The sequence below is a fragment of the Camelus dromedarius genome, chromosome X (genome assembly GCF_036321535.1).
Source record: "Camelus dromedarius isolate mCamDro1 chromosome X, mCamDro1.pat, whole genome shotgun sequence".
In the NCBI taxonomy this organism is placed as follows: domain Eukaryota; kingdom Metazoa; phylum Chordata; class Mammalia; order Artiodactyla; family Camelidae; genus Camelus; species Camelus dromedarius.
The window spans coordinates 60,595,580-60,611,195 of record NC_087472.1 but is presented as its reverse complement, the minus strand read 5'-3'; the positions used below and the strand labels follow the sequence as shown (position 1 = coordinate 60,611,195).

Genomic DNA, 15,616 nt, shown 5'->3' with positions numbered 1-15,616 from the left:
CTGACATCTAATAGGTGCTCAATAAACATTTTTTGAACAACACATTTTCCCACTTATTGCTGCTCAATCTCACTTTCTCAACAAGTTGACATCGAGCTTGGGGCCTGGAGTGCCCACCAATTTCCCCTGAGCCCTGGGCTCCCAGGTGGCTGACTAGTGAAACTGAAGCCCATATCCTCGAGCGCCGCGTGTGGGGCTGAGCTGTGGGACTGTTGGGATGGGCCAGACTACCGGGGTTTGGGGGGTGCTGTGGACCACAGTAATAATTCTGTTTTCCTCTTCACTTCAGCCATTGTACAGGGTGACTCACTGGAAGAGATTTATAACAAAATCAAACAAATCATTGAGGACCAGTCTGGGCACTACATTTGGGTCCCATCCCCTGAAAAACTCTGAAGAATCCCTTCCAACCATTCTCTTGTGAACAGAAGAAATCAAGTCCCTCTTCCCTCCTCCCTCTTCATTCCTGTCCCCACGGGGAGAACAAATGACTACTGTTCTTATCCCCTTTTTTAGATATGTCCAAAAAATTGAGTTTTCTAGTCCTGTTCTGTTTTTTTAAATTTTTGTTTGTTTTAGTTTATTTTTTGGGATGATGCCATCTCACTCATCATGTGACTGTGCCCATTCCTGCATGGACCTTTCCCACGCACTAGCACAGGTGCATATCCATCAGAGTCATTGTTTTCATAAAACCAAGCAGAAGTGAAGAGAAGAGAGGAGGACTGGTGGAAAGACAGACTCTGGACAGCTGCGCGGCTTGTGAACGAGCCCAGCGCACCGCGTGAGGAGATGCTCCCGGGCATTTCTCCAATCTGTACCGCTGCCTCGCGGCTTGGAATGGTGTGGCGTCACGGCGACAGAAAGTATCTTATTTATATATAGATATATATATGTAATTTATATAAAATATATAGAAATTATTATATATATATATTATACACTCTCATATAATATATATATATATTCACACACATTTGGACTAGAAAATCTATGGAGACTTCATCATTGGTACTGTGTTATTAGAGAAATGCTTTAATTTTCATATTCCAATCAGATGGCATCTTATATCCCAACTGGTTGGGGAGGGAGTGAAAGTGGTAGTAAGCGCTGTGCCGAGGGCACCCTCATTTGGTCATTCTCTTGAGAGCTGGGCTTTTCTCTAGGAGGGGGTCAGCCGGAGGCCAGGCAAGAAAGGGCTTCTGCCTGGGGGTGAGAGGCTTGGAGACGGCACCCTAAAGCAGCTGCCGCCCTTGGGGCGCAGTCAGGCCTGTGCGCGGGAAGAGAGAGAATGGCTAATGGTGCTCCGTGTTAAATTGCCGATTGTTTTATGCCACCTGATGTGTCTGCATGAGAGGTTTCCTTTTTGTTCATTTTTAAGCTGCTGTTAAACCAAAACCATGTTGTGCTACTGTGTCAGCCTTTTCATTCTTCCAAATTTTACTTTTACTATTTAAGTGAATGCGTAGAATCCAATTTGATCGTGTTCTAAAGGCTCGTGACGTTCAGGAAGAGATGGGCCTCGTGCTAGAGTAGGTGACCCAGGCTTGGCCGTCCCGTTAGCGGAAGGGGAAGTGGGGGCGGGTGTGAACTGACAGGAGCTGTGGCCCCGTATCATAACATGTCCCTTCACGCACCTGCCAGAGCCACGCTGGACTTAGTTGAGGCCCTGTCTTTGGGCCCACAGGTGGGGACAGGGAGTCACTTGCCTTCCCAGTCTCTGCTGGGACAGTGGGACGGCACTGGGCTTGGCCAGCCGCGTAATGAAAAGTTTGATTTGGGTTTTTTTCCGCAGCTGCTTCATATGCCCTACCTACCCCAGGCCCCTCACCAACAGCTGGTAGCTTACTGTTTCTTCAAGAAGAAAGTAGATTTTAATGCTGTCAATTTTGAGCTGTAGAGCTAAGATTCACTTACTGTTGACATGTGAAACCTTGTTGCTTTTTCCCAGAGTCAGACTGGCAGTGATTGTGATCAAGGGAGTTTTCTTCTGACCCCAGATGCAGGCGGCAGCTGTGGCTCAGGCCCCACCCCACCCCACCCCACCGTGCTCCTTTGAAGCCCCCGTGCCTCCCTCAGCTCCACACAGGAGGCATGACGCAGGGGAGAAGAGCGCGGACATGCTTGGCCCCAGGTTTGAGTCTGTTGTTTCCTAGCCCACTATGTGACCACCAGTGCAAATGACACATGTTGAAGATGCTTTGAGCGCTACTGGCCAAATTTAGGACATCTGTTAACAGTTCTTCTACCAGCAGGATGGGGCTAACTGTAAAGTGTGGGGCCCAGAATGTGGGTAAAGAAAGGGCAGCAGCTTTACCTGGGCAGTACACTGGATTGGAAGAAAGAGGGGTAAAGTGGTGGCCAACCATGCCTCTGGTGAGGAGGGAGTGAGCAGAGAGTGTTGATTTCTGTGATGTTAAGCGATGTGGTCTGAATGATGCTCAACCCTCTACCCCTCCCAGGAAAGAAAAGCAAAGATTCAAAGTAAGCATGACACTAGTTGGTTTACCAGTGTTCCTTCCAAGGAGACATATATTTTTTAATAAATGATAGTTGCAATGAACTGTGGCTCAGAGACCTTCTTGAAGTAGTTGAGAGGGGAGGGTGGGGGCCCAGGAGTGGGAACAATGTCCCAAACCTTTCTTTGGGGGCCAGAAAGCTCTCTACTTGGTGACCATCAGCTGAAGTTAGGCATTCCTCTGGGTGGTTCTAGGCTCCTGTGGTCATATCAGGTCCTTTGTGAAGGCTGTGTGCTCGGTCTTCTACCCTTGCCCCCAAAGTCTGTCCCAGATAGCTCTGGTCAGGTGTGTGTGGAGGGCACCCATGTCCCTGGTGGTGAAATGCTGACATTTTCCTAAAAGGTAAACGAGATGGGAGATGCCTACTGCAGCAAAGACGTTTGTTAGAGAAAGTGGGAGCCGAGGAAGTGGCAGAGAACTGAGTAATAAATGTGGTAAAAGCTGGTCTCCCAGCTACCAGGAAGCATTAGCACTCAGGGGAAAAGGAGGGTAAGACGGGCCCAGAGTACAGAGCAGGGTGGTAGTCACCCCGGCAGTCCTCTAAAGAGAGGAGGGGTGATGAGAGCAGTATTTATGACATGGCCGATGTCACCACAGCTTGTGTGGAGAAGCCTGAGCAAGTCCTGTCGTAGTTCAGGTCCAGACTTATGACTGGATGAGCAACCCTGGTGTGTGTGGGCCGAGCCCTAGCAGGGACAACAGTCCTTACCCATTTGGGGGGCTTTACAGTTTCCCGCATCCTCCCACTTGCTAGGAGGCAGCCCGACAAAAAGGAGCCCCCAGAGTGCTCTGTGGGGTTTTAAGGAAACCCTGCTCCTAAGTGCAAAGGGACCGAAGAGCTGGCCTCTAATCCTGCTGTGCTGAGACCCTGGCTCACAGCTGCTGTCCCTCCTAGAGGAGGCACAGCTGGAGCAAACGCAGCCTCAGTTGGAACATACTGAGCAACCTGGAAACAGTGGAGGTGGATGCACCGACCCAAAACCCTGCTGTCGCCTGTCCCCACAGGGAGTCAACACTGTGACCTCTCCCTGGCTCCACTGCTAACGACGCAGCTGATCACGCCTCAGTTTCTTCATCTCTAACAGACCTTACATGAAAACATTCATAGGATGATACTCATGACTACATAATATATTTATTCAGATCCAAATGACCAACTTGATCTCAAGGTGAAAGTACTTCTAGAAATTAGCTAATGAAAGGAAAATCTTTACCAAAAGCAAATATGGATGTTGTGCTTAAGGATGAAGCTAATGTGGACACAGAAGGAAGTGGGGGTTGAGAAGCAGGACTGGGACGAGACTAGAGAGGAAGTGCCCTGAGTGGGTCAAGGTTAAGCAGAAAAGGATGGGACTGAAAAGGGACACTGGGCTTGAGCAGAAAGGTCAGGACTAAAAGACAATGGAGCCCTTTCCACAGGGACGGTGCTTGCCTGGTGCCAAACACCGGAAGGCCACGGTGTCAGAAAACCTTGTAGACACAAGTGGTGCTGAGAGCCTGAGCTTTATCAGAGCACCCACGGTAGACGCTTGCCTGGGTGCCTGGTGCGCTTTGCCCAGGTTGGCATGGTGCTCGCTTATCTCCGAGATCCCAAGTTTTATCCTTCATCTCTGTCCCCACCTAGGATTTCATGGCCTCGATTCCACTAATCCTCTTCTCTGTTAAGTCAGTCTCTTGGCACCTCTAGGACATTCTGTTACTGCAAATAACCTTCCGAAGCTCAAATTTCAATTTCCTCAAAAGCCTCTCTTCCATCATCACTTCCAAGAAACAGCGGAATGGCCCCTGCACACCTTGGTTCCTCCCCAGCCAATGGGGTCTTGGTAGCGCTTTCCTGGAGCGGGTTGGGGGGTAGAAGAGCTGCTTCAGCAGTGACGCCCTACCTAGATTCTCTCTGCAGTGATGTGCTTGTTGTCACAGTGTGATACCCACGAGTGGTTTCCACATTACGCCTAATGAGCTCCCTCCGTGTCCTGTCCCTCCCGGGCAGTGGCACTCATCAGAAGCATCTAGCATCCATCGAAGGGCTGGAGAGTGGGTGGTTTGAGAGGAAGGATTCAGACCTGCCTGCTAGCAGTGAAGAGCATGTGCAAGAGGCTGTCCTGACTGGCCTTCCTGTCACCACAGTCATCCTCCCCATAGCTGACAGAACTGGCTGTCTAAAGCACCCATCCCGCCCCTGGGGCCCTGTCCCCTACAAGGAGAAGTCCAAGCTCCTTAGCGTGATCCTTCTACCATCAGGCCTTGGCCTTTCTCCCCTGCCTGCTCCAGCCATGAATTCCCTGAATGCACCGCAACCCTCTTTGCTCACTTTTTTTTTTCTGTCCGTAAAGGCCCTTGCTGCTACCCCATCTTGCTAACCTGGAAGACTCCTCTTCACATTTTAAGACTTGATTCAAGAATTCTCCTCCTCCTCTGCTGCCTTTCCTGAAACACCTCTCCCTCCCGCCCCCAACGCCATGGGTCAAGTTGATCACTCCTTCCTTTGTGCCCTATTAGGCCCAGTCAGAACTTCTGCCATCATTGTAACAGCCAACATTTATTTCATGCTTACTATGTGACAGGCCCTGTGTTAAGTGCTTGATGCAGTTTAATTCACTTATTGCCGGAAACAGCCCTACAAGGTAGGGAAGTGCTGTTAACCTCATTTTCCACTTGAAACTGAGGCCCTGGGAGGTCACATGGCTCACAAGCGACAGAGCTCTGAGTCCGGCACAGGCCGGCTGCGCTGCACCGCCTTGCACTCTGCCACTCGCGGAACGGTTCCTGGCCCTTATCTCTTGACATCTGTCTTCCTCTCCTTGACCCCTCTTGAGAGCAGGGACTGTCTTAGTTGTCTTTGTATCCCCAGCACTTAGCACAGTATCTGTCACACGGCACATGCTCAGGAAAAGAGAAGAGAAGTGCTAGTCTTTGGCTTAAGCTTGGAGGAAAGAGATTGGACTCGGCCCAGACCTGGGGTGAATGTGAATTGTCTTTTCTGTTTTATGGAGAACTTCCGTTCTGGAGTCCCTGCGACTTCCTCTGGGATCTTGCTCCATCAGTTATGATTCCTTTTCATCTCCAACCGCCTCCTCTCCTTCAGCTCTTTCCCCTTCTTTTCACTCTGCTGCCTTCTCGCCAGAACTGAACACTCTCCCTGCTCTGCTCCCACTTACTGACCAGTTGTTCACTCAACCTGGGTTTATTGAGAGCTCAAAGGCTCTCAGGGTCGGCCATGACCTCCCAAGCAGGACGTTGAAAGCCGCCTCTCTCAGCCTTAGCATCGGAGAAAGATGAACGTGTCGCATCCCCGCTCATCATGGTGACTCTGTTTCTCTCTTGAGTGCTTCGGCTTCAAGGAAGACTCCTTTGCTCACTCTTCTCCCCCCTCTTAAGTGCCACCATTCTCCTAGTCACCCAGGCTTGAAACCTGATTTCTCTCCTTTGGTCATCACATCCAATCTCCTACCAAAACTACATTCTTCACAGCATCTGTTCAATTTAGTCCTTGGTTTTCATTCTCACTGACCCCACCCTCACAGTAACAAGGGTCATGACTCAGTGAGCACGTCACGACCGGCATTGTGCCTGGTGCTGGAAATACAATGGCAAATCAAATGAAGACAGTCCCTGCCCTCAAGGAGCTTATAGTCATGGTGGGAGGGCAGCAAACAAGTAACTAAGTATGTACTTACACGTTATACTAAATGCTGTGAAAGAAGAAATGGGATGCGGTGACTGAGGTTAATATAGTGAGGGGACCTGCTTAGAGACAGTGCCCAGGGAAGGCTTCTCTGAGGAGCTGATGTTCAGGTTGAGGTCAATAAGCTCAGTAGGACCAGCCTGGAGGAGGGGGATGTGTGGGATGTGGGGACAGGAGGCATTTAACACCCTCCGTGGGCCTCAATCTGCTTTTCCAGCATTATCTCCTGATTCTTTGCAAACCAATCTAAACTACTTGCCTTTCTATCTGAGCAAAGGCTCTGTGTGGAATGTTTCCAGTCCCCAACTCTCGGAAACCCTTCAAGTTCCAGCTCAAATGGCATTTTCCATGATGATGGCACTGGTATCTCCAGAAGAGCTGCCCCTTCCCTTCTTTTGCATCACACTAGCAGTTGATGCGAACTTACTCTGTTCTTGCATGGTACGTCTTTGTGCAGAATTTACTTCTTCAACTAGACAGAAAGCTTCTAGAAGGCTGGGCTTGCATCTGGTATATTTTTGCATCCCTTGCAGCAGCTAATACATGCCAGACGGCCAATAAATGATTGTTGAATGAGCTCCCCTCTTCTGGACCTCACTGTCTTAATCTAAAACAGGAGGAAGTTGCACAGATGATCTCTATGGCCTCTCCGAGCTCTAATACCTGTTGACGGTAATAGAATTCTAAAGGACATGGACCTGTACTATGTGGAATCCCTCACAAAAAGACAGTCCATGCCTTTTGTGGATTTTCACTTCCAGAAGACAAGTGAACAGTGATGCAGATGACGTGGCAAGCTCAAATACAGCTGCCAAAGAACATGGCCCATGAGCACATTAGGTTCATACACGATCATATGTTACCCACAGACAGAGCCTGGGTGCCTGCTATGAAGGAGCAAAAGGATCTGCAGGAGATGTGTGGATTAGGACACAGGAAATCCCCTTTGCCAGTTGGGTAGAGGTGTGAGATTCCAAGACAGCTTAAAAAAAATAGAGAACTTTGTGATAGAAGAGGGTGCTGATTCTGATTACTTGCCATTAGACAAAGAAATGGTACGAGGTAAATATGGGAATGGAGGTGCCCCATGCCCCTCTCAAGTAGAGTGTAGGTGCCTTATGGTGGCAAATCGGAGGTCCTGTGGTAGATCCCACGAGAGCACACGTGAGCGTGAGGGCTGCACGGAGGAGCAGTCTGTGGTAGGAGCCCAGAGCAGGGAGTGTTCCCTGGTTCCGAGCCCCCTGCAGGCACTGATGCACCAGGTTTGGCTATTAGAGTAATTCTGGATTTGCGTTGGTGAGATTAAATGGAAGCTTTTCCACTTTCAACTTTTCTTGAGGAATTAAAAAGGTTCCCAGGCCTTCGGCTTATCAAAGAGGTTGAAATTTTGTAGGCTGAATGAGGGAGGAAATGCAAAAAACAAAAAACAAACCTCAGGAGGTAAAGGTAAAAAATGCTTAAAAAGTCAATGGGAATCCCCCACCCCCGCCGCTGTTAAGTAGAAGAGACCAAAAAAGGGCACTTTGCCGGATCTGCTAGAGTTCACCCCACTAGGGGTGAATGGGGGTCATTCTAGAGAAGAAATAACAAGTTACAGAGAAGGGAAAGGGGAACAAACACCAGAGTTAAGACTGATGAACAGAAGACTGCAAAACAACAGGAAAGAAGGTAAAAACCCCACCTCTCTCTGGCTGCCCCGTAAAGGTAGGAAGCCTTTCCCAGGGCTGGTAAATACAGCTCTCCTGGAGAAAGAATGACAAGAGGGTGTCAGGAGTTTGTGGGTGCAAGGAAACATAGGACAGCTAGCAAGCGGGAGAGCAAGGACTCGGACCCAGGCAGCTTGGTTCTGGCTACACTGCTGCGCTGTGCTGCCTCGTCGGTTTCTTACCACGTCCCACCTCGGTGTTTCTTTGCGGGTTGGCTTTTGCCGTCAGCTCTCCATTGAAACTGCTCTCAGAAGTCAGTATGGCTTCCAGGTCACCAGCTTTTATGCCTTCACAGAGGTGTAGAAATCTCTCTGCCATATTTGGTGCTGCTGAAACATTCTCTCCACCCAGACCTGATTATGTCTAATAGTCCTCACATCTGCCATCACCACTTTCACTGCTATTATCCCAATTCAGTTCTTCATTATTTTCATTCATTCAGCACACACACACACATAATTCCATGTGTCAGGCCCTGGGGACACAACAGTGAGCAAAACAGGTAAGTCTCTGCTCTTAGAGCTCACTGTTGAGGAGACAGGCAGTAAAGAGACAATCACACAAGTAAATTTACTAAGTGCAGTTAATGAAAAGTATGGGGCTTTATAAAAGGGTGAAATAGAGAACTTATAATGACCTCCAAATTAGTCTTCCTCTCGACTCTTCCTTCTCCAATCCAATTCCCCCACTGTTGCCCTGATCAGTGTTCCCCAGCTCAGATTCCTTCAGTGGCTCACAGAATAAAGTTCAAACTCCTGAACCAGGTATTACAGAGCCTCCATAATCTGGTTCTAACTTACCTTTGTAAGCTTTCCCCCACCACGCCCCTTCAAGCACTCTGTGCTACAGAACCATTCACTGTTCCTTGTACAGAAAGATGACATACCTTTGCCATTATGCTGGTTTTTTTTTTTTCCTAGAATACCCTTCCTCTTGTTCCTTGTGTCCAAATCCTATATACCTTTCAAGTCCAGTTCAACCTTCTCCACAAAAGCATTTCCTGATCCCCTCCTTTGGAATCTCAGCACTTTCCCCCTACTTTTATAGCATTCATGTTCCATCTTTAATATTGTAATTTAATGTAACAACAGTTAACTATAAGCCTAACCAGTTCCTTTATTAGACTATAAGCTCACTGAGGGTAGGACCTGGGTCTAAACCACAATTACTCATTGGCTGGATGGACAAATGAGTGAATGAAGAGGTGATGGCTTCCTGATTGACAGTATGGAGGGGGGCATAAGTATGCAGACATAATATGAATATTTTCTTTGATCATGTATTTTCATTGCAGTTTAACAGAGAGCCAGTGGGAAAGCTATCAAATTGAACAAATGCTGCTCATTTCCACCTTCCGCCACCTCTTGTCCTAACAGGTGGCGGCCCTCATCCTATAGGATGGGGGGCCACACCAAAGGAGACATACAAACCATCTTGAAGGACTTGCGAGACCAGGTGGCATTTTCTTTTCTTCCAAAAGAGAATTGGTATTTTAGAAAAGGCTATATGGAAGATGAAATAGTTGCCTGTACAGATGGAATTTCAGAACAGGATTTATTTTGTCTGGACCATAGTTTCAAATACTGGATTGCTGGGCTCTTGGCTGGGGACATGATTCTCTATGTTGATAACTGGGGAAAACTTGTTTACCCAGAGCCTTGCTGATCTGATAAAGAGACCTTTAAATTGAAAATGGAGGGGGAAGGAGAAAAAGGACCTGATAATATTATGAAATCAATTACCACGGGTGATGTCAGGTATGACAACATGCACAGCACTGGAAGAGGTGTCCGTTCAGTCAGAGCAACACATCCGGGAAAAGAAATAAATAGAACTTACAGCTTAAGCTGTTTCTGTATCAATGCACAGCACATGCATGGGGCTGAACCATAGGAAATTGCAGGATTCAACCTTTTTGACCTTCAAAAATGGCAACTTTATATGGTTCAACCTAATATTTTGAAGGAAACTTGAAATTTTAACTCAAGCTAATAAATGTCAGCTAAGAGTTCTCATTAAGACTTGGAGGAATGAAACTTACAACTGGAATTTGGCATCAGGAGGAGCATATTGTTAGGAAGAAAGGTGCCCTTGAGAATGGGAGGTGACATTGTGCTGTAGGCATAGAAATCCACAAACTCGAGGACAGAGTCCTCTACAGAATTTTGGTGAAGTTGAAAGGAGAAAGGCCCGGGAGTGATACGGTGTAAGTACATCACACGGCACTTGATAAAATGGGAGAAATGGATGATGTATTCCTGATGCAGATCACAAAATGGCATGGGGCAAGACCTAGCAGCAGTGAGGGACTTCTGTCCAGGATTGCTATAAGTGTCATTTGCCTAAAAGCAGAACATTTGGAAATGTTTTACTTGTCTTGCTGACAACATTACCCCTCAGAAAGGGAAGAAATCAACAAGAGAACTGTTTGTTCTCCGTGACCTAATCGTGACCAATAAGGAAGAACCGATTGGTGAAGTGGAAACTGGAAGAGCGACCATATTAGCTCAGGGTTTGTGAGAGCGGAAGGCTGGATGGACATAGAAGGTATTTTGCCCTAGAATTTAAGAAGGCAGACTCCAGATGGCTCCAAGAAAAGAAAGGTAGCATGAGGGTAAAGAAAGAGTAGGGGTCCAATAGATTGAGCTTTAAATCATGGCTCTGCCATTTAGCAACTGTGCGACCTTGATTAAGTGACTGACTCTCTGAGCCTCAGTTTCCCACAGGAATGAGGAGGGAGGGAGAAGGAAAGAAGGAAGGAACAACAGTAGAATGAAACCACCTACTTCCCAGATGATGGTGAGATGAGATGGCACACGTGACGGGCTTAGCACTGAATAGGGATGCAGTAGCTGTTAGTTTTCTTGTACTTTTGACTTGGCCACCCTCCTAGAAGGGCCGAAAGGCTCTTGGAAACGAAATGCTGACCACATAATTGTGAAATATTTTAATGAAGAAGTAAAAGGAAAGGTATCAAAAGAAAATGATGTAAATGAGGGAATTCTTTGATGATGAGATATTAAAAAGGTAGGAAGAGGGCATCTGACCAAAGATGAATATAAAATATTAACAGGGAACTGTCAAAATCATATCAGGAAGGCCTGACCCAAAATGAGCTAATGCTAGGAGTAAGAGAGACTGTTTTCAGTTTTGTTTGCATCAGGAGGCCTTAAAGTCTGCAAGTAAGGGCAGATAGTGCATTTCATTTTAATTAGAATTAGTTTTTTAAATTATAAACATAATATAAGCACATGTAAAAAGAACTCCAATAGTATCACAGGGTATATAATGAAAAATGAAATGGTGTAATGTTGCCAGACAAGAAAGATAAAGAGGACCTCTTTAATTCCTCCTTTGCTCTGGTCTTCTCTGCTGTACCTGCTCTGTCCATTTAAACTGGAAAGGGCCAAGCAGACATTGGTGAGGGAACTGAGGATCATAATAAGTATGAAAGTTGTAGGAAAGCATCAGGGTGCTTTACGTGACTGAGTCTCCTGACCCAGACAAATTATATTTCAGGATGTTGATATCACTACGCCGGTGTTTGTGACCTTTGGGGAAACATGGGGAATAAGAAAGATGCTGGAATCCTAGGGAAGGATATAAGCTCCTTTTTAAAGGGAGGTTGAATGGTTTCAGCAGCTTTAGATGGGTAGATTTCATCTTAATCATTGGCAAAACTCTGGAATACATTATGGGAAAGGACGGTTTGCATGAGACCTAGAAGGGAACTAGCGATCAGAAAGGGTTTATAAAAGCCTTTACCTAAGAATAGCCCAAGACAGACTAAGCTCATTTTCTTTCCTGAAATGGGGTAAGTACATGTAAATGGGTAAAGCAGGGGAATGTTGTAGACGTAGTGTCTCTGGATCCCAGCAAGGCACTGACAAAGTCGCTCACGTGTGACTTTCTTTGTGAAAAAGTTGGGAAAAGGTAGATAGTACAGTTATTGGATGGGTAAATGATCATCCCAAAGTCTGCTAATTAAAAGATCAGACTTTGATTTATTTACATACTAATTTATTATCGGTCACCCCCACTTGGATGTAAGCTCCTCGGAGAGGCTTTGTCCTCTATTTTGCTCATGGCTTTATCCCCAGTACCTATAACTGTGCCCAGTACACAGTAGAAAGTGCTTAGGAAGTATGTGTTGCATGAATGAATGAACTTGTAGGTAGGACTACAAGGCATGTCGCCAAGCTTTGTCTCAGCCCTCCCCTATTCAGTCCTTCTGATCGTCTATTTGGATAATAACGTTAGGTGGCATGCTGACCAAATAGGCAGCTACTGTGGATCTGAGAGGGATAACAATGTTATAAAGATAGAAACTCTATCCAAAATGAACAACTGGTGAGAGCAATTTAATAGTGATACATGCACTTTACCAGACTGGAAGTACAAGCTGAGACATCAGTTAACAGCAGTATGTGTGAAAAAAAAAAAGAGAAGTTTTCATTCATTCTTTCAACAAATATTTATTGACAGTACCAGGCACTGTGTTAGACACTGGGGATATATGGTGGTGAGGAGAACATGCTGTCTGCCCTTATGGAGCTTAAAGACTATTGAGGGAGACAGACATTAATCAACTTAGTCCACAAGCAAATACATATCTACAAACTATGAAGAATAAAACAGAATACTAAGAGAGCATGTGACAGAACCTGACCGGGTCAGGGAAGATTTCTCTGAGGAACTGACACTTGAGCTGACTTCTTAAAGCTAAATAGGAAAAAAAAAAAAACAAAACAAGGCAAAACCAAGGGGAGAGTAAACAATAGGTTCAGTGAGTCAACAATATGAGATGCCTGCTTAAATGTGAATGTGGTCCCTTGTCCTTCCCCTTGGTGGGGGCTCAGCTTGCTCACTTCCTGGGCTGGAAGCTTGTCTGATGACTTGGCCAGAGTGTTTGCCAGGGCTTGGGCCGAAGGGTCAGCCCTCATGATCAGGATGGTGGGGTAGGACTGAGGCATGGCTGTGAGATGGTTCTTAAACAGGGAGATCGAACAGATGAGTTAATATCTGAGGTTAATAGGAGCCAGATTTCTCAGTGTTGTAAGAGATATTTGCAAATATGAAAAGGGTGGAAGGCTAGAATAAACTAGTGTTGGATTGAAAATGGAGGTATCAGTATGAACTTGGTTTTATATATACACAGATGTACATATATGTATATACATATCCATACATTTATTTCCTCGCTTTGTCCACTGAGAGGACCTAGAGAAAATGGCACCCCAGTAATAACAAGGACACCCAGCACCCAGATTTTGGGCCTTAACTACTGTCCTCCATTAAAAGGAATGAGGGATCCTCGGAGAAATTACTGATTCCAGTGCAGGGGCAAGGGAATTGCAAGGTGAGCCTGGAGCATCATTTTGTGTCTCAAAGTAAGGAAGTGTTCAAAGAATGATGGGGACATGTCAAAAGGACACAGGAGCCAGCTTTGAGCAGCAAAATAGTGATAATAGTGGATGATAACTCATGGGGATGAGTATAGCTCAAGTTGTAGAGTGCATGCTTAGCATGCATGAGGTCATGGGTTCAATCCCCAGTACCTCCATTAAAATAAATAAATAAACCTAAACCCCCCCAAATAGTGGCTGATAATTCATTAACTGAGATAGAAACCCATTAGTCTATACTAAAGCATACTTTAAAAACATGAATAAATTAAGTAGGGGAGAAGAACATGGTCTACCTAACAAACACCAACTAATAAATGAAGAGGAAATGATGGAAATAGGAAAAAAAACCCAACATTTAGCAACCATCACAGTAGAAATGGATTCAGGCAAGAATCATCAATGGATGTTAAATCTTGTGAGTGGAAGTTTAATGAGGAACAGGATATTTGTTCTCAAAGTATCTTCCACAAAATACTTCATAATTCTTATCGATGACTAATCACTGTCTTAACTTTAGCCATCAATAGGACAAACTAACATTGTGTGTCTGTTGGTATGATGCACTGAGAAGAATACATCCCTTTCGCGGTGTGCCAACCCAAAACACATAAATTGAATCTAATCATTAAGAAACACTAGACACACCCAAGTTGAGGTTCATGCTGCAAAGTAGCGTGTACTCTTCAGAAATGTCAAGGTTATGAAAGATCAGGCAAGACTGAGCAACTGTTTTGGTTTGCAGGAGATGAAAGAGATATGACAACTAAATGCAACTTATGCTCTTGAACTTATGAAGGCCTTTATTAGGACAATCAATGAAATTCAGATGGGGGGGTCTGTGGATTAGATGGAAGAATTGTATCACTGTTAATTTTCTAATTTTGATGGTTGTACTGTGGTCATGTAGGAGAGTAGTATCCTTGTTTTTAGAAAATACATACTGAGGTATTAAGGGGTAATGGAGCAAGAAGTCTGCAAATTAATCTCAAATGATTCAGAAAGAAACAATGAGAATGATAAGGCAATTTGGTAAAATGTTAACAAATCGGGAATCTGGGTAAAGGGTGTGTGACAATTCTTTGTGCTTACTTGCACCTTTTATGTAAGTATGAAACTTTCATAATCAAAAGTTTAAAAATGCTAATACAAATCATCCGGGGAAAAAAAACCAATATAATCTGAATGAGGCTGCTGGACTCTGTGTGGGTCAGATCTCACTGGAACATGGGCTTTGGCTCTGAGAAGGTGGGTGATTACATCACATGCGGAGCAGCTGAGGGGTCTGAGGCTGTTTAACGGGGAAATGAAAAAGCCAGGGGGATGGGGGTACAGAGAAAGCAGACTTGTTAGAGGCAAACAAACTTCTGTTCAGTACGAGGAAGGGCTTTTTACCCATTAGAGAGCCAAAAAGGCGGACTGCGTTGCCTCGGATGTTGCCTGTCATAGGACATGTTCTGACAGAGACAGGACAGTCAGTTCTTGAGGACGTCAGAGAAGGAGTTCGAGACTGATCAATGCTGAGGTCCTTCTGAGGAAGTGTCTGTGGTGCTGTTATCTTCGTGTATTGGGAATTTGAGCACTTCTCGAATTAGATACAACCTGTGTTGGACTGGGATGAACAGTCCCTTTTGTTCACATGGGCATGAATCATCTTGCTCTCATGTGGACTATATATATATATATATATATATTCCTTAGCATTTTGGAAAAATCATCTATCCCCCAGAAATGAGCTGGTCACAGTAGTAAAGGTCAAAATGTTTTTATTTTAGAAAATTTCATTTAACAAAGTGAAAATGGGGCAGGAGAAAACAGAAACAAAAGCTCAAGATCAAGTTTGAGAAGAATTTAAATATTCAACATCTCAGAACCATGCATCTTCAAGTTGCCGTAGCTTGCCGGGTTAACATCCTTTGTTCCAGCAGATCTCACTCTTCATGAAGAAGTGAGCCCTTTTTTTTATCTACTGCTTCTGCAAGCTCACTATACAGAACATTCATCTGGGAAAGAGAATAGCAAATCAATTTCCTGAGAGAAAAGGAAATGCAGGAAAGCTTCCCAGACCCACGGGTGACGGCATGAGAGCCTCACCTTTACCTTCTGCGACCTGAGGCGCCACTGTGGGGTGAAAGCGCACTACTCTGTTGGGGAAAAGGGACCCCTTCCCACTGGGTCCACTGACAGGAGACAGGCAGCTATTATAAGGGGTACTTAAAACATAAACAATCCTTTGCTCTTATTTGATAAGAAGACTTTTTCTCCATCAAGCCTCTCCTGGTTAGCTAATGGCCCAGAAGC

At 45.5% G+C, this 15,616-nt stretch overlaps 2 protein-coding genes across 7 annotated transcripts in view; one reads left to right on the top strand and one right to left on the bottom strand.

The window, feature by feature from the left end:
- Positions 1–2,563, top strand: part of DLG3 (discs large MAGUK scaffold protein 3) — a 51,556-nt gene extending 48,993 nt beyond the window's left edge. For all 6 annotated transcript variants that reach the window (XM_064483076.1, XM_064483075.1, XM_064483074.1 and 3 more), the window contains one exon: positions 290–2,563. In XM_064483076.1, coding sequence (XP_064339146.1) covers positions 290–396 — 107 coding nt within the window. In that variant the 3' untranslated portion in view covers positions 397–2,563. The remainder of the gene's footprint in view (positions 1–289) is intronic.
- Positions 2,564–15,124: 12,561 nt separating this feature from the next.
- The window catches only part of TEX11 (testis expressed 11), a 283,928-nt gene continuing 283,436 nt past the window's right edge, over positions 15,125–15,616 (bottom strand). The window contains exon 31 of the mRNA XM_064483187.1: positions 15,125–15,318. Within this exon, the coding sequence (XP_064339257.1) occupies positions 15,247–15,318 (72 nt within the window). The 3' untranslated portion in view covers positions 15,125–15,246. The remainder of the gene's footprint in view (positions 15,319–15,616) is intronic.